Source organism: Calliphora vicina, chromosome 5 (genome assembly GCF_958450345.1).
Source record: "Calliphora vicina chromosome 5, idCalVici1.1, whole genome shotgun sequence".
In the NCBI taxonomy this organism is placed as follows: domain Eukaryota; kingdom Metazoa; phylum Arthropoda; class Insecta; order Diptera; family Calliphoridae; genus Calliphora; species Calliphora vicina.
Window position 1 is genome coordinate 4,433,523 of NC_088784.1, and position 25,031 is coordinate 4,458,553.

The following is a 25,031-nucleotide window of genomic DNA, read 5'->3' on the forward strand; positions in this document are numbered from 1 at the left end:
CTATATAAATATATATATGTTTTAAATTTAATAACGTGTTAAAAAATAAAATTTCAAATTTAAAACATCAAAAGCTTTTTTAACCAAAAAAAAAAAAAACAATAAATTTTTCATATGATAGTTCTGATATTATTGGTTGATTTTTTTTTTTTTTTAAAGATTTTATTATTTTTTTTTTAATCCAGAATTGTAGTTTTCGTTAGATTTTAAGTGAGAATCGTTAGCCGTTTGTGAGAATTATTCGTCATCGTCGTAATTTTGATATGTAACATAACGTACCGCTGGTCGTTCGCCAATGATAAGGGACTGGAAAGAGAGTTTAAGATGGAGGTTTTTAAATTGTGTTAAAGAAAACTATAAAAACACTACTGTAATGTAGTTGATAACAGGGCTGATGAATCTTAAGTTATAATACAGTGAGCCCTCGATTTATGTAACTAATAAAAACCAAAGTTGTTGCAAAAGCCATGTTTACTGGGTAAACATATATGGGTATTACAATAAACGAGGAGTTTTTTTTAATCGAGGGTTATATAGAATGAGGTTCCACTGTAAATATGTGTAGCTACATTCTTCATCAGCTATGTTCCTGTACAGGAACTGATTTATTGTTGATAATTATTGATCATCATTAGGCCTCTAATACACGTCATATTCTTATAAAGTTGTTCTAACAAAGTTGTCAGAAAATGTTCAATAAATGGTTAACAAGCATATGTTTCAACATAAGTTTTCATGGTTGTGTTAACCATTTTCTGTGCATGTTTCTGACAACCGTGTTTACGTAGCATTATTGTTATTTAAATAATAAAAATACATAAATTAAACTAAAAATATGTTTGTTTTTTATAAACAGGCACTTTTTTAAAAGTATTTTATTAATAAAAATAAAAATTACATAAAAATTAATATTAAAAAAAGAAAATTAAATAAAATAATGAAAACTTAAAATTAAAATTCTCAAATTAAAATTAAGAAGAAAAAAATTATAAATAAAATATTTCTATAATAAAAGCAAGAAATTTTAAACAATAATTAAAAGCATTTGTTTACAATAAATCAATTTTAAACCATAACTTTCAAAATATTGAACAAATCTCGATAATATTTTACAAATAATACAAAAATTTAAATTACAAAAAAAGAAAAATTACACAAGCTTAATAAAACTACAGAAATCTACTTTTAAATTTACATTAACAACTAAAAGAAAATCAAGAAAAAAAAATATGTAAAAAATAAAATTCTCAAAGCCTTTCACTTTCATAAGCAGTATTTACAAGGCCATCTTGTAAAATGGCAGGACTGGTTGCTTGTACCGACGTTACATCATCTACACTACCCACCTTCTTTTCTTCCCGAGTGGGCGGATTTTTAAGCAGTGTCAAGAGGGGTGCATACAGGAAACACAATATAGCAATACCGAATAACATCCATTCAAAACCGATGGTTTTTACCAAAGTACCACTCAAGGCTGGGCCAATAGCGAAGCCCATACAGAAAGCCACATCTCCCAAAGCATAAACACTGCCGTAAACTGCGGAATGACGTATGTCCACCAAATAACCTAACTCGGGCATCATGGAAGAATCAACCATGCCGATGGCAAAACCAAGGCCGGCATTGGGTATAATCAAATGGGTAATGGAAGTGGCCATGGGAATCTATTAAATTAAGGAAATAATGGAGTTTAAAGAAATAAAATTTAGTTTTTTTTAAGATTAAAAAACTTACCATTATCAAACAACCTCCTATTATTACTAAACCTAAACAGGCTGCAAACCATCTGCCTATCTTATGGCCCAAAGGACCAAACAGATTGGTGCCCACTAAATAACTGATAGAGGCAGGCAGAAAAGCTACACCCTGTTCCCAACGGCTAGAGCCCATGTTGTCCACCATCCACAAGGGTAATGAAGGTTCCAGCATAGCAATACCCATATTGGCAAAAGTTATAGAACCTAAAACAATTTAAAATTAAAATTAAATTTTAACATGACAACAATTTTTCTAATCCCAACCCAATAAGCACCAAATTGACTTGAATGCAAATGTAATTATGTTTTAAACTTGAAAAATATTTGAAAAATCAAATTTTTTTCAAACTAAATATGGCTTGAATTTATGTTTCCTTTTTACTGGAGAATGCTATTGAATTAAAGTGTAATACAACTGTAATTCAATTGCTTGACTATAATTCAAGGCTTGAATTACACTTGATTTCAACTTGAATTCCATTTTTAGTGTGAAGGATATTTCATTTTTCAAATATTTTTCAAGTTTAAAACATAATTACATTTGCATTCAAGTCAATTTCCAACAAAATGTTCAAGTGCTTGAATTTTTGGGGTTTCGTACTTTGGTGCTTATTGGGATAAACTATTTCACAAAACCCACCAGCTGCTATCAATATATAAGGATCCGATATCAAGGCCTTTAAAGTGGGCGGTTCTGTCTCTGCTTTCTGTATGGAAGGCTGCAGCATAAACAATTGCAATAGACCATCGCCGAGAGCCAATACGGAAAGTACTAAAAATGGTGCCGATTTGCCTACAAACTCATACATTATACCACCAAATGGCGGACCGATTAAAACACCCAACGCCAAACCACCCAAGGCTATGCCCATAGCATTGCCACGTTCTTTGTCATCGGTATAGCGATCGGCTAACATGCCCATGCCCGACACAGAACTGCACGAAGAGCCAATGCCTTGTAAGGCACGAGCAATAAAGAGCACCAAATAAGAGCGGCCAAAAGCAAAAACTACATGGAAGAGAATGATTAGTACCATTACAAATTGAGAGAAATTTAGGTTGCTGGTTTTTATAAAAAAAGATACTTACTTATCGTCGATACAAACATAATAACGAAACCGGCAAACATGGGAATACTGTAACCAATTCTGTAAGAGTAAAGGGGGAACAAATTTCAAATTATAATTAACATCCACCTGAGTTTAGTAACACAGTGCAATACGAAAAAAAAATAAACATATACGGACACCATTACTTGATAAAAGACGCGTGTCTCCCAGTTTTGCTCATAGTCATGCAATTTTTGATTAATGGGCCCCCAAAGATTTGGGACCTTGATATCATTTCTGCAAAAAAGTGATAATTTTCTCAGGCTCATATCTTGCAAACATTTCGGAATTTTGATTTACTCTCTGAGGCAAAGTTGTTGCCCTTGTCATAAAGAACAAAACTTGGGAACATATAAAATCAAAAAAACTTCATCTTCAAGATCAATATCGCAAAAAACTTTAAAAAAATTGATTTTTTTTACCTTTTTTACCCTCATCACGTCCATAGGTAGCAAACCGTTCAAAATTCAACAAAACAATCAACTACAAAAATGTACCCAAGATCACAATAAACAACTTTCTAGAACATATGAACTTCCTAGGAATGATTCTTAACACCGTTTAGATAGGTCAAAATAAGTTAGTAAAAAAAACTAAAGGAATTAAGTGTTTTGGGAAATAAACTGTTACATTATTATAAACTAAAGCATACTTTTAGGCAGCTTTAAAAAATGTTTTTCTAAATTTATTTCGAATTGTTTTTTGTGATTTTTGTTCTTTATGACAAGGGCTACAACTTTGCCTCAGAGAGTAAATCAAAATTCCAAACTGTTTGCAAGATATGAGCCTGAGAAAATTATCACTTTTTTACAAAAATGACACTAAGGTCCCTAATGTTTGGGGGCCCATAAAACAAAAATCTGCATGACTTTGGGCAAAACTGGGAGACACGGATCTTTATTTTTTTGGTCTTTTATCACATAGTGGTGTCCGTATATGGTAATATTTCCATGACTCAAAAAATTACACACAGTGTAACTTTACATAAAATGAATCTTATAAATTTTCTTTTATTCTCACCTGTGTGTTAATGGCCCGACAATTGGATTAACCAATAGTTGCACAAATGCCTTGGAGGCAAACAGTAGACCAACTTCCACAGTTTCTCCCACCAATTCCTGATGACGCTCCTCCATTTCACGATAAAATGTTTCATTTTCTAAATTATATTAAAAAAATCCATTAAAAACAGTCTCGCTCTCACTCTCTCTGTCTCTCTCTCTACTTTTTTTGTATTTCCATTAATTGTCTATTAAACTTACCCTCTGAACTAATTGTGGAAACTTCCATAGTGGGTATGGCTTCACCATCCTTAAGGCAGGGACATTGGGTGGGTGGAGGCGGTGTGTGTAAGGTTAAAGGGGTACGTGGAAAACTATCCAAGGGTGCATCTGGATGTCGTATATCATAAAGGAACTCAGGTATAATAGGAACTGCAATGTAAAAGTAAAAAAGAAAATAAAAACAATTCAATGAATAAAAGTTTGAGTTTGAGTAATTAAGTTGTTGAAAGCTTTAACAAAATAATTTTGCCAAACAATTAGGTGGACTAAAACCACTTTTGTACTTAAGTTTGTTGTGCTTTAATTGGGTTTTTTTAAAAAAATGGTTAAATTGAGAGTTCCTAAGCAAGTGTCACACATAATTGCAAAACAGGTTTGTGCGTCTGTCCTTCTGTCTGCCTAACGTTTGTTTGTTTCCATTTAAACTAGAGTAAATTGCATTAGGAAACTTGTTGAGGTTATGTTTTTAAAAATTTGTTCCTATTTTAATTACTTTTTGTTTAACTAACGAAAAGCAGATCTTTTTATATTTTTCTCTAAAAAAATGTTAACAACATTGTCTAGCTGTTGGTGTTTTAGGTAACTACAGTTGGGGTTAAAATGTTAGCTTTATTAAGTTGTTCTAAATATATTTAAAAAGTTGCTATAACAATTTTAAGATGTTGTTTTATATTGAAAGCTTATCAAGCTCAATAAAACATGATTTTATTAAACATAATTTTGAGTTCCCATAAGTATTATTTTACACTTTCCTATTTAGTTTGAAGTAGTTAAGCATTTACCCTGTTTTTTTCACAACAGTTCAACATGTTGCATGTTGCAGGGTTTGTTTTTGTTTGTTTTTTTCATATTTACATACTTCATAGTTGGAGTTTATCATGTTTACGTTGTTGTAAATTCAATTTTATAGTCTAAAGTTTAAAATTTGTTTTGTTGCTGGTACTTCTAGGCCATAAAGTGCTAAACACTTGTTAATTGCTTTGGCATAATATTGTGGCCATATTTAGACATTTATCCTTGCGTGTCGGAAATATGCCGTTATATGTATAAATGTTTATAATGGCAGCCAGTCTGCCTTATGGGGTCTCTATGACTGCCTGTTAGTTATGTAATTCTCTAAGCAGTAATTATTTCCATTATTTAAATGGAGGGTAATTTTTTTCAAAGGTATCTATACCAGTTATATATAAAGTATTTAGAACAACAAGTATTTTAGTGGGGTTTGTTGTAGAAATATTTTAGCTAATATTTGTTTTGCTTTTAAATTTATAATTTAAGTTTTGTTTTTATATATTTCAAGTTTAAATATAATGAAATTATTAGTCATAGATAAGTACACATAGATCGGAAACTTTGCTGTCATAGACCTAACTCAGTTGTCAAAAACTTATGTCCTTTTGAAAACAAAAGCAACACTTGCCCTTTAACTTATGAGGTGGTGTTAAATTTTACACCCTCTCTTCATTTTTTTAAAGTTTTATCAAAAAGACTTGCGAAATAAAGTGCCTGGATTTTAGTTTCAAATAACATTTTGCTTTCTTTTTTTAATTTTTTTAAATTAAAATTGTTGTATGTTATTGTTAAAAAGCAAATATTAACGAAAAAATATTTTTTAAAGTAAAATTTTTTGCAAAAATTATAAGGTGTAAAATTTACACCACATCTGTGACTATGTTAAAAATTTTTGGGTTTGAGTTTTTTTTCTAGTTTCCACTCTATGTGGATTTCTCTATGTTATTAACCACCATAATATTCATTCACCACTTTTTCCATGCAAAATTCCTGTTGTAAACCTTTGAATATTTCAATAATCGTTTTTGAATATCTAAATAAAACGTATAGTTATTGTACCTATAATATCTACATTAATGAAAACTTGTAGGAAATTAGTTAAATAATTTTTAATGAATTATTTTCTATGTTGAATCCTGGTGATAAAAACCATAGAAATATAAAATTCCTTTAACTGAGTTGTTTTTAAGCAATAGTCTGGATATTGGAAATCTGACAAATCGGTCCAAAATGACAGATGTAGTTGTACATATACAGTGGTGGTCAAAACATATGCAACCAGAAACAGAATTTTACAAAAGTGGTTTAAACTAGTTTAAGATGTAAACAAAAATATTCATTTGCTTATAATATTTTAATTAATGCTTTAAAAATAAGAATATGAAATTTAATTCAGAATTGTTTGCATTGAAAAGAAAAAAAATTAAAAAACTACGTAAGGGTTGATATTTCATTGGTCAAAACATATGCAACTAATTGCTTTTAAAACATTTCTGTCTATAAAACTTAATATTTCGTGGCAAATCCTATATTTTCAATGACGGCCTTACATCGGCAAGGCAGTGAAGCTATCAAATTGGTAATAAAATTTGCAGGAATAGCGTTCCAAGCATCTACCAATCCTTGAAACATAATATCTGAATTAGTGCAATTTTCGGGGTCGATTCTTTGATTAACGATTTCCCAAATATTCTCAATGGGATTTAAATCTAGTAATTGTGGTGGCCATTCCATTACCGAAACTCTTTCTTGTGCTAACCACGATTTAACAACATGTGAAGAGTGCTTGGGGTCGTTATCGTGCTGAATAACTCATCGAAGAGGCATATTATCCACAGCATTTGGAAGCATTACTCTTTCCTAGATGTCTCCATAGATAAATCCATCCATTATTTCATTAATTTAGAGCGATGGGACAACTCCAGCAACAGAAAAACTGCCCCCATACCATTAGAAACGTATTACATAACGAATCTTTGAAAAAAACTTGTGAAAAACGCTTTTTCTTGTTAGAAACGGGTTTTTGATGAAAGAATGTTTTTTTTTTGTGAAAAAATGGGTTTTCTCGAAAAATATTTGAATTTGTAGAAATTTGATTTGAAATTGAAAAAATGCTTTTATTTTGGTGAACATTTTTTTTGTAAAAAATTTTTATGAAAAACAAGGCTACCGTTGTTGCTAAGCTATCGTTACAAATAATCCAAATTATCGTTACGAATTGGTAGCCAACCTTGCGTTTTTGGAAAGAAATCGCTTCGTGTGAAAACGGTTTTTTTCACAAAGAATGTTTTTACGCGAAAACAAAAATATTTTTTATTGAAAAAAAAAAATTGTTGTCTTATGAAAAATCGGATTTTTTGTTAGAAATTTTTTTTTTGTCATAAAACGATTTTAATTTGAATAAATGATTATAAAATTGAGAAAAACTTTTTTTGTATAAAATTTTTTTTAAGTAAAAAAAAAACGTTTTTCTGTTAATGAACGTTTTTTGATAAAAGAACGGTATTTTAGTGAAAACGCTTTTTTTCTTGGAATATATTTGATGTGTAAAACAATTACCAAAATAATGGAAAATACCGTTATCTAAAAAATACCGTTACCGTTATTTTATAATTAATATTTAATTATAAAAATACAAACATTTGCAGACCGTTACCGAATTAATAGCAAATACCGCTTCCGAAATAATCCAAATTATCGTTACCGTTACCTTTTTAAACGTTTCGAAACCTTGGTGAAAAATCAGATTTTTTGGATAGAAATCGTTTCTGAAAAACGTTTTTTCTTCAATATAATTTTTTTAGTGAAAAAAATTAGATTTTTTTGGTAGAAAATATTTTTTTTGAGATAAAACGATTTTAGTTTTGGTAAAAACTTTTTTATTAAAAAAAAATTTTTGTAAAAAAACGTTCTTTCATGAAAGTTTATGTTATGCCGTTAACGAAATATTCGCAAATACATTTATATTTAAAATACCGTAACCGAAATAATACAAATTAGCGTTACCCTTACATTTAAAACGTTTCGAATCGGTAGCTAACCTTGGTGATAAATCCGATTTTTTGGAATAGAAATCGGTTATATAAAAATATTTTGTGAGAATCCTTGTTTTTGTTTAAAGAACGGTATTTGTTGAAATATAAGTTTTTAGTGAAAAATCCTACTTTTTTTGAAATTCTATCTTTTTTAGTGAAAAAAGATTTTTTTTGTTTTAAAAAACGGGTTTTTATTGAAATATGTATAAATTTTTTTCGTTGAAAAATCAAATTTTGTGGGAGGAATCGTTTTATCGTTTGTCATTCCGTTTATAATTTCCACAAAAAAATTGTCCGACCCTATAAAGTATATATATTCTGGATCCTTATAGATAGCGGAGTCGATTAAGCCATGTCCGTCTGTATGTTTGTTGAAATCAACTTTCCGAATGCCCCAAATAACACTGTTCATACATCAATATCTTCGCAATTCTTCCGGCTCGGTTGCTATTTAAAATCGAGAAATCGGTTCACAAATGGCTGAGATATAAGGGAAAAACCATGACAACCTCTATTTTTGACCTATTTTTTACCTATATCTGGATTACTAAGTCATTAATATAGACGATAGGATATCTAATGATTTATATTCCAAAGACCTTAGCAAAGAAGTTGGACCTACAATGGTCCCGGATTTTTTTTTTAACCAAAAGTTTTTTTTTCGTTAAATATTAAAAAAAATATAAAAAACAAAAAAAAATTTTTAAAATTTAAAAAAAAAAATTTTAAATTAAGAAAATTTTAAAAAACCAATTCGAAATTTTTTTTCAAAAATTGAAAAAACAATTTTGGAAAAATAAATTAATTTTGTTTACCAAAAAATATTTAAAATTTTTATTTTGAAGTATAACACAGTACAACATTTTTCAGTTCATTGCTTTGGGACTCAATTCTGACAATTGCACGTGAAAGTAGCCCCAAAAATAAGAACTTCTGCATCATTAGTTTTGTCAAGTTGGCTGCCGTATTAATTTAATGGCCATACGAATTTTTTTTCCTCAAGGTGGATTTTTATCACTTTTTCTATATTTTAGCACGGTTATATCTCGTATACCGTACGGAATATCTCTTTTGTGGCTGAAGCAAAGTTGTAGATATTGAATAGTAGAAAAAAAGTACGGAACATACCTACACGAAAAAGGTGCATCCAGTGCCTTAAAAATCGCAAAAATGCCCATTTTTTTAAATTTTTTACCAATTTTTCACCTTTTTTGCTCAATAGCTGGATTACAAATGCAATTATGGACTGATCACCATGAAATTAGGTCGTGTGATTTGTGTCTATATAAAAGTTATTTATCATGAATTTTGTATGTATACCATCATTTTTAACAGATTTATTCACTTTAAAGTGATTTTCGGAAGCTGGTCTTATATGGGAGCTATGAATAATTATGGACCGATCATAATAAAATTTTTTGACATGAATTTTGTATATATAAAACTTATTTGGAGCGAAATTTGTGTATATACATATATAAATTACTCATTTATGACCGATAAAGTCCAATTTCGGAAGGACATTTGTATGGGGGCTAGGTGAAATAATGAACCGATTTCAGTTAATTTCAACAGTTTTCGTCCTTGGGCCGAACAAATTATATGTACCGAATTTGTTTATGATCCGTCCATAATTAGTCATAGCTCACATATAAGACACGCTTCCCAAAATCACTTTAAAGTGCATAAATCTGCAAAAAATTATGGTATACATACAAAATTCATGATAAATAACTTTTATATAGACACAAATCACACGACCTAATTTCATGGTGATCAGTCCATAATTGGATTTGTAATCCAGTTATTGAGCAAAAAAGGTGAAAAATTGGTTAAAAAATTAAAAAAATGGGCATTTTGGCGATTTTTAAGGCACTGGATGCATCTTTTTCGGGTAGGTATGTTCCGTACTTTTTTTTTACTATTCAATATCTACAACTTTGGTTCATCCACAAAAGAGATATTCCGTACGGTATACGAGATATAACCGTGCTAAAATATAGAAAAAGTGATAAAAATCCACCTTGAGGAAAAAAAATTCGTATGGCCATTAAATTAATACGGCAGCCAACTTGACAAAAGTAATGATGCAGAAGTTCTTATTTTTGGGGCTACTTTCACGTGCAATTGTCAGAATTGAGTCCCAAAATCATGTGTTGTACTGTGTAATTTGTTGAAGGGTATATAAGATTCGGCACAGTCGAATATTGTTTTTGATTAAAAACGTATTTTTTTTTTATGAAAAAACGTTTTATTTTATACACGTTCTTTTGTGTGAAAAAGTTGTTTTTTAATAAAAACGTTAAAAATAATTTTCTTGTGAAATAATGGTTTTTTGTTTAAAAACATTTTTTTTAAATATATTATTTTTTGAAAAAATCTGATTTTTTGTGGAGAAATTGTTTTGGTGAAAAAAGTTTTTTGCCGAAAAAATTTTGATTTGTTTTAATGATTTAAACTACGATTTAAATTTAGAATAGATCTGTTGACATCTAGATCAGTTTTGGTAAACAACAATTTGGTTAAAAATTGATTTTATGTAAGGGGTTGCAAATTTGAGGTTAGGAAGTAAATTGACATATCTCGACAAATTTAGTTTTATTGATACCAATTTAAAGTAGAAATGAGTGTACTTATTTATTCTATGGAATATGATATCGGTCAAATATCCTCCTATAAATGACGGCAGACGTTCGCTATATTCACAATATTTTTTCAATGCATCTGCGAATTTCATCTTTCAGAGCATAAGTTTGTTCAAGTAAATCCGGTATTTCAAATGGCCACACAGAAAACATAGTGCATAATTGTTAAATCAAAGAAACCAAATATCACTAAGATAATCAATAGTTTGTTTACATGACCCCATAATTCAAAATTGGTCTCATGTTTTCGTTTAGTTTTTCAAAAAGCAAATTGGCAACGTTCTGTGCATCCAAAGCGTTCCGTGGTTATAATCCCAAGTTTATACTAAATAAAAAGCAAAGGATATAGCTCAATCATCATAACCTCAGATTTGTCCACTCTTTAAATAAGATATGGTTACGTTTTTACCTTTTAAAAACGGTGGTTTATTTCCTTTCAATATATCGGATTATTTTAATTGTAATTAAAAGGGACCAGTAGTTGAAAAATTTGTAACAACTCTTTATTTATTTATTAAAATCTACACACACACTTTAAAAACACACTGGTAATGTGATGTTAACTATTACCGCGCCTACGACTGTGACTACGATACATTGCCATCCTCACAACTCCCTCTTATTATTTATATACACAGCAACATCTTCTAGAAGTCTCATGAATAATCTAACGTAAATACTAGAATGTTCTATTTCCACAATGATTAATGTTATCATACTTCTAAACAATGTTAATAACAGCTTGTTATTAACATTATTAAATTAAACCAATTTCATTTCACTAAATTAAACATTTGCTTATTTAACGATACACATTTATAAACAATTTTAAATTGATAGCGTTTTTATACAACTTTATTTACCATTTAAATCGTTTCATTTCCAGCTAAATCGTTAAAATTAGTTTTATTAGGTTCATCATTAAAAACTACTAAAGAATAGAAAAGAAATTCCATTAAAATCTTGGAAAACTGCAATGAAAATTACAAGTCTGTTTTATGTGGCTTGAACCACGTGCTGGCAAAAAACTTTTTCCAAGAATAAATAAATAAATACACAATAAATGCAAAGACAAAATTTCGCGTGTCAAAGACACTTTTAGCCGCAACTAACAAAACTTTATTTGATTTGTTTTTTTTTTTTGCTGTAGTTTTCTTTGGGGATTGATTAATTTTGGTCGCCAAGAGAACAAGAGCCGTTGTTTGCTATTAAGTAAAACTAAAATAGTTAATATTTGAAACATTAGAAAACAGGAAATGCTAGTTGCCACATCACAGTAATTTACGGCTAACAGAAAATGATGTGTTGATGGGGAATCGTATTGTACAAAAAAAGTGATTTAAGTGATTAAATTAACATTAAAAGTTTTATTAATGTAAGTGACAAGTATTATGAAAAATCCTACTATTTGGGAATCAGCCAGTCGTCCGCTATTTGTGCGCACTGTATGGCTGGAGGGCTCTGAGCTAAGACGTGGCCTACAGCGACATTTTCTATTGGATTATGATACCAAAAGGCCTTTGGAAAGATTAAATTCAGCCATAAATCCTGTGCAGGAAAAGCGTAAAGGTTTGTTGGCTGTTGTTTTCATAAGTTTTTATTGTATAATCTTTTAATGTATTACAGATACGTTAAAACGTTCAATTTCCTTGGAGCTAAATGATTTTAATGATTTGGATGATTTCCATTATAATGAACAGGATAATTTCTTAATAGGCTCTGCCAAAGTTAAATTACATGAACCTTCTAAATTTGTGGCAGGAAAAAAATCAAAATTATTGAAATTACGCAGAAGATCATCACTATTCAATCGTAAATATCAAAGTTATGATAGTTACCATAACTTTTCCACCAAAGATAACAGCAGAAGACCTTCAGATATTTCATTATTACACACCAGGAAAAACTCTTTGCAACACCAGCAGCAGTTTGGCGAAACAGCCGATGAACTTTTAGCAGAAAGAGTTTTACATTGGCTGGATTTGGCGGGTAAAGAGGAGTTCTTGAAAAATCTACATGAACTTAAGGAAATGGAGGTAAAATTAAGCAAAACCTCCAAACTAAGGCAAGATGCCATCAAGAGATATAATGCTAAAGGACAAAATCCACAGAGAACTAAGCATCAGAAAACCAAAAGCAATCAACGTGCGGCCACAGCTAATAACCAGACCCAGAGCCAAAGAAATCTTAAATCTTCAGAGGCAGTTAAACATATAACCATTATATTTAACAAGGAGGGACAGCCCATACGTTTGAATAGACCAGCTAAGAATATAGATCTGTGTGCCTTGTCCAACAGCCCCACTACCACACGTAGGCTGGCTGGCACTTTGGCCTCAGCTCGTTTGTATAAAAGTGCCGAAAATCCCAGATGTTTAAATGTACCCAAACCCCATTATACAAAATCTAAACCGGGGAATGAAAGTAAAACCTCGTTGTCTGCTCGCAGACGTTTGGATACAGTGGCAGATTTAACCAATTCCACTTTGCAGAAACGTTTGCATGAGAATCCCATGCAAGGCAGCGGCCAAAGTTTTCATGATTCCAAGAAACAGTTGCATATCTTTATGCCCACTTTGCCGAAAAAGGGTTTAAACAAAAGTAACTATATAAACGATGATGGCCTCAGTGAATTGAGTCATAATTTTAGTGAATTATGTAGAATATAAGCAACTAATTAAATATTTTCACTAGGGGATTTATTAACAAATTAATCCCTTAAGTTTAATTTAATTTTGTATTTTAAAATTTTATTTTTTTTTTCAAATTTAGTAGTAATTTGTTTAGCCTATCAACAACATGGGTTTATTTGTTAATCCTCAAAATTTACCAGAAGCCTTTGGTTTTGTTGTTTTATTATTAAGTCTATCCGGTTTATTTCCATTTTACTTTGAAGCCCAGCAAAATACATTTAAAATTTCTCGTTTATTATTTACATTGACCCTGTTGCATGTCATAATGTACGCCTATGTGAATATAACCTCACTTATGGAGAATTGGAAGGATTTTGCTCAACCCATGATTGGTAACTCATCGCTGACAGCATTTGGTAATTTGGTTTTACGTCTACTGGCCATAATAATAACATTTTTTATATTGGCTCCCCTGCTGGTCGGTAGTCGTTATTTTGTCTCATCTCTTAACATTTATGTCCACATTATAGATCAATTAATGTATTTGGGCGTAGATGTCAAATGTATTTACCGCCGTGTCTATCAAGTGTGTCTTTTTCTTTCAATCACCATAATTGTTAGTTTGCTGTTTACCGCCTGGCATTCAATTTACTTTTACGAAATGATAACCCATCATCCGCCCGCTTGGAAATATTATTTAATGGTATTTTTGTCTAATTTTTATAAAGTGCTATTTATGTTTTATGGCAATATACAATTGTTTGCGATTTATTTGCTATCAAAACAATTGAATTGTTTTATGAATGAATTGCTAATGCAATATCAGCAGGATTATGAAAGGCAGATGATTCAGAAAGATGTTATGAGGAAGAAAGATCTAAGGAAGTGGTAATTTATGTAAGAACTTGAATAATTTGTGAAATTATGAGGATGAAAAACCTATGTAATTTAAGTAATAACTTGAATAATTTATTAAAATAAATATTAACTTTTTTTCAATTATAATTTTGGTGTCTTTAATTAAATTGTTTAAAAACAAGTAAGAGAGCTATATTCGGCTGTGCCGAATCTTATATATCCTTCACCAAATTATAATTCAAAATAAAAATTTTAAATATTTTTAGGTAAACAAAAGTTATTTTTTTCCAACGTTGTTTTTTTAATTTTTCGGAAAATAAAATTTTTCGAATTGTTTTTTAAAATTTTTTAATTTTTTTTTTTCATTTTAAAAAAAATTTTTTTGGTTAATTTTTTTTTTCAGTTTTTTTATAAATATTTAACGAAAAAAAACTATTGGTGAAAAAAAAAATTCGGGTTAAAAAATATTTTTTCCGATTTTATTATGGTCTTATATACCTCGTTGCAAAGGTCTTTGAAATATCTATCATCAGATATCCATATTGTGTATATTAATGACTTAGTAATCCAGATATAGGTAAAAAATAGGTCAACAGTCGAGGTTGTTCTGTTTTTTTCTAGATTTGTGGACCGATTATCTTGATTTTAACAGCAACCGAGCTGGAAGAATTCCGGAGATATTGATGTATGAATCGTTTATGTAAGTTAATTTCAATTGAAATTGAAAGTTGATTTCAACAGACAGACAGACGGGCATGGCTTAATCGACTCAGCTATCTATAAGGATCCAGAATATATGTATATACTTTATAGGGTCGGAAAATTGTATTGTGGAAATTAGAAACGGAGTGACAAACCAAGCCCAATCACAAATAAACATTTCAAATATTCTATTAATTTCCCGAAAACTGTATTTTTTTAATTTTAGAACATGTTTATGCTTAATTTTGTTTACTTTTATCTTGAACCAGGGATGAAATATTAAAATTTTGTTAGGTATCAAAACAAAATTGTATTTTTTCCAACCTTACAGTAATAAAATTGAAAATTCGGGATTTTTTTTTCCAAATTTTAGCTTTTATTTTGATACCTTCTTTGCACAATATAAATTTATTCAAAGTATTGGCCATTGTTAGCTATAACCCCTTCCCATCTTTCTGGTAACATATGGATTGCTAGCCAAAAGAACTGCTAGGTCTTTTGAGGCCAATAACGAATCAAACCAATTTCGGATACTCTGTTCTGAAGTGAAGCGTATCACAGAGACAGCGTTCTGCATCGATCGAAAGGGAGCAAGGTCTGTACTATAGATTGGGTGAGGTTAAACTTCCTAACCACTTCATTCTAAATAGTTTTTAACAGCTATTGCTTAATATGGTCGAGCGTTGCCGTGATGGAATATTACGGTTTCATGTCTGGCCGCATATTATGGGCTTTTTTCGGCCAATGCTCGCTTCAAACGAATCAGTTGGGTTCGGTACAGGTACTTTGTGATGGTGTGGCCAGATTTCAGCAACTCATAATAGATAGGAGCCTTTTGCTCCCACCCAATACAGAGAATTACCTTAACGCCATGGATATTTGGCTTAGGTGTCGATTCAGCAGGTTGACCGGGATTCACATAAGATCTCTTATAAATCCATTTTTCATCGCAAGTAATGATTTGGTGCAAACATTATTTTCTTTTATAGCGTTCAAGCATGATTTCGGACGTGAAAAAATTGTCTTTCAAGGTCTCTAGGCTTCAATTCGTATGGTACTCAATTTCTGTGTTTTTGTATGAATTCTGCTGCTCGCAGACGTTTTGAAATTGCTGTTTGATTAGCTCCCAATGCTCCCTCAAATTCTTGGTGTTCATACTTTTTTGACTTGCCTGGGCGATCTTTGTCTTCCGTATCAAAATTATCACTTCTGAATCGAACAAACCATCTCTCGCACATCGAAACCGAAAGAACACATTTAATATATTCTGGATCCTTATAGATAGCAGAGTCGATAAAGCCATGTCCGTCTGTCTGTACGTCTGTTTGTTGAAATAAATTTTCTGACGACCCCAAATATCTTCGGGATCCAAATCTATAATAATTCTGTCAGACATGCTTTCGAGAAGTTTCCTATTTAAAATCAGCAAAATCGGTCCACAAATGGCTGAGATATAATTTTTGACCTATTTTTTACCTATATCTGGATTACTAAGTCATTAATATAGACAATATGGATATATAATGATAGATATTTCAAAGAGCTTTGCAACGACGTATATAAGACCATAGTAAGGCCATTGGACTTACAATGGGTCAAAATCAGAAAAAATCATTGTTTAACCCGATTTTTTTTTCACCAAAAATTTTTTTTTACTAAATATTAAAAAAAAAATGTTTTTTAAATTTTTTTAAAATTAAAAAAAAAACAATTTCGAAAAAACACCTGGAAAAAAAATTTAAATTTTGGTTACCTAAAAATATTTAAAATTTTTATTTTAAAGTATAATTTGGTGAAGGGTATATAAGATTCGGCACAGCCGAATATAGCTCTCTTACTAGTTTTCTTCAAATTTTGTTTCACTCTTACTTGTTAGACTTCAAACAGTTCAAAATAAAAGTATTTCTGTATTTATAACTAAAGGCACTAAAGGCAGTCTTTTCAGCTGAGGCAAAATTTGAAATTAAAAAAAACCTTAAAAAATATTGCTTTAGGAAAAACGACAATATATTTGCATGAGTTTTATTTTAAAAAACTACCCAATGTGCCAGGTAAAAGTGTTGGTGATAGATAATCTGATTAGAGTTATTAATAGTAAACTAAACTAATTTTCTAATATATTTTGTATCCCCCAGGTATACAAAATCAATATGTTTTAAAAATAATTAAAATTGATGTATTTTTATTTGAATGAATTTATTTAACCATAAACTCAGTCATCATCTCTTAATCCTACACCACAGACATGAGTTTCTTTGCAAATCCCCGGAATTTGGTGGAATCCTTTGGTTTATCTTTACGTTTATTTCGTTTGACTGGCTTATTTCCATATCATTACAATGATGCCACAAATGAATTTCGTATATCCTGGAAACTCTTAATAATAACAATTTTACATCTAACCATTTACGCTTATGTAAATATTACCTCATTGCTGGAGAATTGGTACGACTATTCGCAGCCCATGATTGGTCATTCATCGCTGACGGCATTTGGTAATTTGAATTTACGTTTGCTGGACATTACTATAACGTTTCTGGTATTTGTACCACCGCTGTTGGGTAATCATCATCATGTGGCATCTTTAAATCGCTACATGAAATTATTAGATGAATTAGTGTTGATGGGCATCAATGTGTCGAGTGTTTATCGGCGTCTTTATTATTTGAGTTGTGCATTTCTGGTGGTTTGTGTGATGGCAATGATTTTTTCGGCTTGGCATTCGATTTACTTTTTTAAGCTTATAACTGAACGGCCACCGGAATTGAAGTATTATTTGGTGGTTACTTTATCGAATTTTTACAAATTACTGTTTATGTTTTATGGTAATTCACAATTATTTGCTTTGTTTATGATTTCCAAGCAAATTAATTGTTATATAGAGGGTCTAATTAGGAAATATCGTGAGCAATATGAGAAGGAACGTGGTTTGAAAAGTGAATTGTTGCCACAGGGAGTTTAAAAGGTTTAAACTACAAAAAGCCTAATTTGTAATGTTGTTTTTATTAAGAAAGTAAGTTCGTGAATAAAAATTAATTGGAAAAAACTGAAATTGTTTTATTTTGTTTTAAAAATACTGGGATAAACTATTTTTGCTGAAGTTTTAAGACAAATTTTTAATTTTCTAGATTAACAAGGCTTTTTTGTTCTTGCAAGAATGGCATAATAAGCCTAATTTTTCTTAATTTTATTAAGAAGTTAAGTTTGTTAAAAAATATGAATTAAAACAACCTAAAGTTGTTTTATTTTATTTTAAAAACAGAATTTTTTAAGACAAATTTTCAATTTCCCGGTTAACAAGACACTCTTGTTTAAGTTTTTCGTTATTAAGTTAAATTCTCTTTACTAAGGAATATCAAACGAAAAATTAATTTAAAAATTTTTAAAATTTTCGAACTGAATTCTTCATTATTTTTACATAAACAAGTAAATTTGTGTAATTTAGAAAAATAAAAAATTTAGATGAATCCTTTATATCGAATTTCATACGTTTTGTAAAATAAATGTTAATTTTTCATGGTTTAAACCATGGTTACATGTGGCGTATGATTGTTATTTAATTTTCCATCTAAAAGCTTTTATCATATGTGGCGTATGATTAATATTTAATATAATTGTTTTTAGCATATGTTGCGTATGAGTGTTATTTAATTGTTAGCAATTAAATATTAATTATACGCAGTTTATTTATATATCAATCAATATAAATATTTTCTGCATAGAAATTTCTACATTCATTTATTTGCAGCTTGATTGCTTTATATAAATTTGAAATATTACAACTTTTGTGTGTAAAATAGGTGTAAACATACATATTTCACCTTGATAAAGGTTGTTGATATATTTTTCTTTTATTTAAAATAAATATTGAAGTCTGTCATATATAAAAACTCACATGTATTAAATATTTATGGAGTATTGGTTATTTATTGGTTATTTATTATTTATTGCTACACACACGTGAACTTTTTAAATTACACGCAAATTATTGCGTATTATTATACACAAACTAAAAACGTAATAGTTTTACGTCAATAGCTTAACGCTACTAAAACTGTAGCAGAAGTTATATTTATTGATAAGTTTGAAGATTAAAAGGTCTACAACAATTTTAAACAATATTGAATACATAAAAAGAACAAAGAATTGTATTCCTACTTAATTTGATAATTTTTTGATGACAATATTTTTTAGTGAACTAATTTTTTGGGTGAAAAACTATTTTCTTCTGAAAATTTTAATTTATTATCGAAAATTAATTTTAATAAAAACTAATTTTTTAAGTCAAAAATTGCTTTTGCTGGAAATTTTTCTTTAACTATATTTTGTGTTATGATTTTTAGTGAAAACAAGAATCTTATATAGCCTTCACCAAAGTAAACTTAAAGACAAAAATATAAAAAAAAAAATTTGGTGACAAACAAATTTGTTAGTGAAGAAATAGTTGGAAGCAAATTTCTGTTGAAAAAATGTTTGGGTGAAACATTCATGTAGCTGCGGTTTTTGGCTTATATCTCAGTCAATTGTATGCTGATTTTCTCGATTTTAAACAGTAAACTAAGTGGGAATATAGCGGATATATTGATGCATTAATCATGTGTGAAAGTTACATATTTGAGGGCTTCGGAAAGTTGATTTCAACAGACAGATGGAAAATGTAAAAATTACAAACGGAATGACAAACTTATGACAACCTTTGGCATTCATGATGCAGGGTATACAAAAAAATTTGTTGGAAGTTTTTTAAAACATTTAATGTATTTTTAAAGCACTTTTAGTAAAAAAACAAGTAAGAGAACTAGATTCGGCTGTACCGAATCTTATATACCCTTCACCAAAATGAAATTTTTCTTTTTTTTGAAAATTTAATTTTTTTTTTCAAAATTTGTAAAAAAAAATTTTTGAAATAGTTTTTTTTTTAATTATTTTTATAATTTAAATTTTTTTTTTAATTTATTAGTGAGAAAACATTTAAAATAAAAAAAAATTTTCTTGATAAAAAAAATTCGGGTTAAAAAATATTTTTCCCGATTTTGACCCATTGTAGGTCCAAATTACTATAGCCTTATATATATAATGGACTTTGAAATAACTATCAATGGACTTTGAAATAACTATCATTAGATATCCATATTGTCTATATTAATGACTCAGTAATCCAGATATAGATCAAAAATAGGCCAAAAATCGAGGTTGTCCTGGTTTTTTTCATATCTCAGCTATTTGTGGGCCGATTTTCTCGATTTTAAATAGGAATCGAGCCGGAAGAATTCCCGATATATTGATGTATCAATCATGTTTGTAAGTTATTTGGGGGCTACGGAAAGTTGATTTCAACATACATATCTATAACGATCCAGAATATATATACTTTGTAGGGTCGCGAAGGAAAAAATGTAGAAATTACAAACGGAATGACAAACTTATATATACCCTTGCCACTCATGGCGAAGGGTATAATAATAGTAACATTTTCGAGAAAATATTTTTTTTCTAATTTTTTAAACAAAATTTTGTTAAAGAACTAAATTTATTTATAATAAAAAAATGCGAGATTTACAATAGATGGAGTATCTTGTGTACACGGTTTTCTTATCGTATCTTTTAAAATTTTTTTTGCTTCGAAAATGACGAATTTTTTACCAACATAGCGTCATATGCGGGAAGTTTTGCTTTACTTCTTTAATTTGAAAAAAGTGCCGCTAAAGCACATCGATTGCTCTCCAAAGCTTATGGTGAACGTGTTGTCGGTTCAGAAGTGTATTTGGACATGATAGGCCAGCCAAGAAAGTATGAAGACTAAGAATTGGAGGTATTACTTCATAAAGATTGTTGTAAAACTCAGGCAGCAATTTAAAACATTTGCGAGAAGCAGGAATCATCCAAAAGTAGGGAAATTGGGTACCATACGAATTGAAGCCGAGAAACAAAGACATGTCGATTTTGTGCTTGAACGGTATAAAATAGATTAATTGCCATGAAAAACGGATCCATTACGATTATCTGAAGCGTAAGAGATCATACGTGAAGCCCGACCAACCATCTGCATCGACACCAAAGCCAAATATCCAAGGCTAAGGGAGCAAAAGGATCCTATATATTAAAGCTGCTGAAATCTGATTCGTTTGAAGCGAGCATTGGCCGAAAAACGCCCAGAATATGCGGCCAGACATGAATGCACTCGGCTACATTATGCAGTACCTGTTAAAAACTATTTGGAAAGAAGTGGTTATGAAGTTTCGCCCCACCCGCTTTATAGTCCAGACCATGCCCCGTCCGACTACTATTTGTTTCGATCGATATAGAACGCTGTTTTTGGGATACGCTTCACTTTGAACTGAGTATCCGATATTGGCATGATTCGATCTTTTCCTTAAAAGATGAGCAGTTCTTTTGGCTCGGAATTCATATGTTGCCAGAAAGATGGAAAAAGGTCATAGCTAACAATGGTAAATACTTTGAATAAATTTATATTGTAGAAATGTTGCAAAATAAAAGCTAAAACTTTTTAAAAATCCCACATTTTTGAGTTATACACCCAACAATTGGACCTTAATTGGTTTAAGTGAAAATAAGTTTTGGTCAAACAATCGAGAATAGTTATGAAATTTAATAAGAAATTTAAATGGTGTGTTTACCATTTTGTTCCTTCATTCTTAGTTAAAATCAGATAACGATAATAAGGGGACCACTTATTTCCTGAAGTTCAATTATCATTTTAAATTAAATTCTTAAAATACAACCACAAAATAAACAGAATTGCAATTGTCACATCATTGTGTCCTTGCAATACTCAAATGGGTTTAGGCTCTTTGCAATAAGTGAAATTAAGAGAAAATATGATTAACAAGACATGAACGGACATGCTTATATCGAAGAGCAAATCATATTGAAGTTATTTCAAATGCTTTTTATTTTATAACTGATAATTTCTTACTTTTGGATTTAAGGACAAGTTATTTTTGGGATTATGTTTAGTAAATGTATTTGTTTATTATAATTATGAAAATATATACGCTGCTAGTGTAAACACATTTGGCAATACCCAAATATATGTAAATGTCAGCCTGCTGCATTGAAACCTCAATAACATTTAACATTTCAATAAAACTTTTTAATGTCAATTTTAAATATTTACTTTCTTTAAGTTTAAAACTTTTAAGGAGTATATAAAATAACATTAGCAAAACATTAAAGCATATAATAACAAAAAAAAAATAAGCAGTTTGCAGTTCATGTCTTGAAGACATTAAATTTTTATTTAATACTTATACACATAGTAAATAATTAAAGGTACATATATTTACATATGTACAATTATTAATAGGTATATTTGCATTTTTATAAAATGGGCATATATATTACATATAATTTTAATAATATATATGAATATTTATATAAATAAAATGTCCTTTTTTGTAGCTTTGAAATATAATCTTATGAGTTTTAAATGGAATACGTATATGAAACAATAGCAAAGCCGTCAAAATGTTTACCGAATAGTAAATATAATTGACATGCAAATGTTGACAGAAATTCACCATGAAAAAGTTGCTTGACATTTGTTGATTTTTGTTTTACTTGTTATTGTTTAGGTTGCCTTTAGGTACTTAAATGCTACACATCATATAAAATGAGTCATATGATTCTTAAGGGTATGACAAAAGTTGCGTGACCTTTTGCATGTTGTTTGTTCATATACCATTTCTTCAACAATTACCACGCAGTGATAACAATTTAGCGGTTTGTTTAATTGGAAAACCCCGCAAACGTTATTTAAAACATTATGGAGACATCATGTTCAATTAATTTTACCTTCATATCATCCTATAAAAGAACTTACATTGTTTACCCTAGTGTGTTGTTTTCCACACATATGTTATGTCCACATATTTTGCATTACGAAATAAATTTCAGTGAATTTTCAATGAATTTTACATTTAGCTCACCTTTTTAAAAGACTTACGTTACTTAACTCTCGTGTGTTGTTTTCCACACACATGTTATTTTTACATATTTTGCATTGGAAATAAACTAAATATAAATTTAAGTGAATTTTCAATGAAATCTACCTTCATCTCAATCTTGAAAAAAAAACATACGCTGTTAACCCTCGTGTGTTGTTTTCCACACATAGGTTATGTCTACATATGTATTTAGCATTACGAAATAATTTTTAGTGAATTTTCAATGAATTTTACCTTCAGCTCTTTCTTGAAAAAAGAAACTTACGTTGTTTACCCGCGTGTGTTGTTTTCCACACATATGTTATTTTCACATATTTTGTATTACGAAATAAACTAAGACTACGTTTAAGCTAAAAAATAAATTTCAGTGAATTTTCAATGTATTTTACATTCAGCTGTGCCTTGAAAAAAAACTTACGTTGTTTACCCTCTTGTGTTGTTTTCCACACATATGTTATTTTTACATATTTTGTATTATGAAATAAAATAAACTAAATAAACTATAAATTTCATATAAATAAAAAAAATTACGTTGATTACCCTCGTGTGTTGTTTTCCACACATATGTTATATCTACATTTTTGCATTACGGCTGACTGAGAAATAAATTTTAGTGAATTTTCATTGAATTTTACCTTTAATCACCATATGGAAGAACTATCGTTGTTTACCCTCGTGTGTTGTTTTCCACACATATGTTATTGCTAAATATTTTGCACTACGAAATAAATTTCAGTGAATTTTCAATGAATTTTACCTTCATCTCACCCTTAAAAAAAACTTACGTTGTTTACCCTCGTGTGTTGTTTTCCACACATATGTAATTTTTACATATTTTTACTAGCAACCAAATATTTGATTCAAATTAGTTGGCATCATTGTTTATACTAAGTAAATAAATTTTCACATGTTACCCTAGCACTGCTCATTGAAAAAACACAAAAAACAAGCATGTAAATAAACTTGAAACAAAACCAAAATTACAGACAGACAAACAGAGTAAAATATCTTTGGTAGACAATCTAAAAATAAAGCCAATAATAAAAAGAAAAAAACATGGAAAAGAACAAGAAAAATACTGTTTTCGTCATAAAAAACTAGTAAATATTATTAAATAAGTAAACACATATTAACATTACAACTTTAACTGTCACTAACTGCGGTTGTTTTTTAGCTCAAAAAGAAATAAAATAATAAAGAAAATTAAACGGAAAATTAAAAATTAACTCTTAAAACAAAGTTTTCAAAAATGTCTTCAAAAGATTCAAAAGAACCGGGAAAGTCGGCTACAACATCTCGCTGTGAGTCACCTGTGTTTCCTTTGAAACATCAACACAGTTTTGAGGAACGCTATGCAGCCATTATAAATCAACAGATTTTGGAAAACACCATTAACAAAGAAGTTTTGCACAGACAAGTGCAGGCTTTTTTCCCCTTCAGTCGCAGTGCATCCCGGGAATGTGCAGATGACAGGAAAGTTGTAAACAAAGACTCGGAAGCCGAGGAGGAGCAGAAAGATTTGGATAAGAAACTATTGCAAAAATTGGATACTTTGGATATAAAGGATAAAGAGCAGACTTAAAAGAAATTTGGGCTTAAGAAAGAAGTGTAAATAAAATGTGTTTTTGAAAAGCTTTAAGGACATATAATATGTGATTGAAAACTGAAATTTATAAAAAAAATTATTTAAAAATTAAAATTTTTTGCAAAACTTAATAAATAAGCTTTATAAACCAGCTTAAAATGAGTAAATTTTTATTACAAACTATGTGTGAATTCTTAATATAAGTTATATACGGAGGTTTCCCAGTTTATATAAAAAAACATTCAAACCTTATTTGAAAACTGTGTGATTTTCAAAAAAAAAAAAATATTAAAATTTTACAAACAAAATTTAAAAAATGTAAACTCGTTTGTTTTTAAATTTTTGTGACGCCATATTTTGGATCATTATAGATAGCGGAGCCGATAAGCCATGTCCGTCTGTATGTTGAAATCAAATTTCAGACATCAGTATATCCGCTATATTCTCAGTTGGGTTGCTATTTAAAATCGAAAAAATCGCCCTACAAATGGCTGAGATATAAGCAAAAACCAGGACATCCTCGATTTTTACCTATTTTTGATTTATATCTGTATTAGTAAGTCATTAATATAGAGAATATGGAGAAATAATGATAGATATTTTAAAGACATATATAACGTCATAGTAAGTCGGACCTACAATGGGTCAAAATCGAGAAACATTTT

The 25,031-nt window shown here is 29.7% G+C and overlaps 1 protein-coding gene across 2 annotated transcripts in view; it reads right to left on the reverse strand.

Annotated features, from left to right (window-relative positions):
* Positions 1-237: 237 nt before the first annotated feature.
* The window catches only part of Vmat (Vesicular monoamine transporter), a 56,905-nt gene continuing 32,111 nt past the window's right edge, over positions 238-25,031 (reverse strand). The window contains exons 3-9 of one of the 2 annotated variants that reach the window (XM_065513625.1): positions 4,129-4,299; positions 3,887-4,025; positions 2,847-2,905; positions 2,398-2,766; positions 1,735-1,961; positions 1,347-1,664; positions 238-306 (exon numbers count right to left, since the gene is read on the reverse strand). In XM_065513625.1, coding sequence (XP_065369697.1) covers positions 238-306; positions 1,347-1,664; positions 1,735-1,961; positions 2,398-2,766; positions 2,847-2,905; positions 3,887-4,025; positions 4,129-4,299 — 1,352 coding nt within the window. Of the gene's footprint in view, positions 307-838; positions 1,665-1,734; positions 1,962-2,397; positions 2,767-2,846; positions 2,906-3,886; positions 4,026-4,128; positions 4,300-25,031 lie in introns of those variants that run through there. The other variant, XM_065513624.1, reaches the window with a different exon arrangement.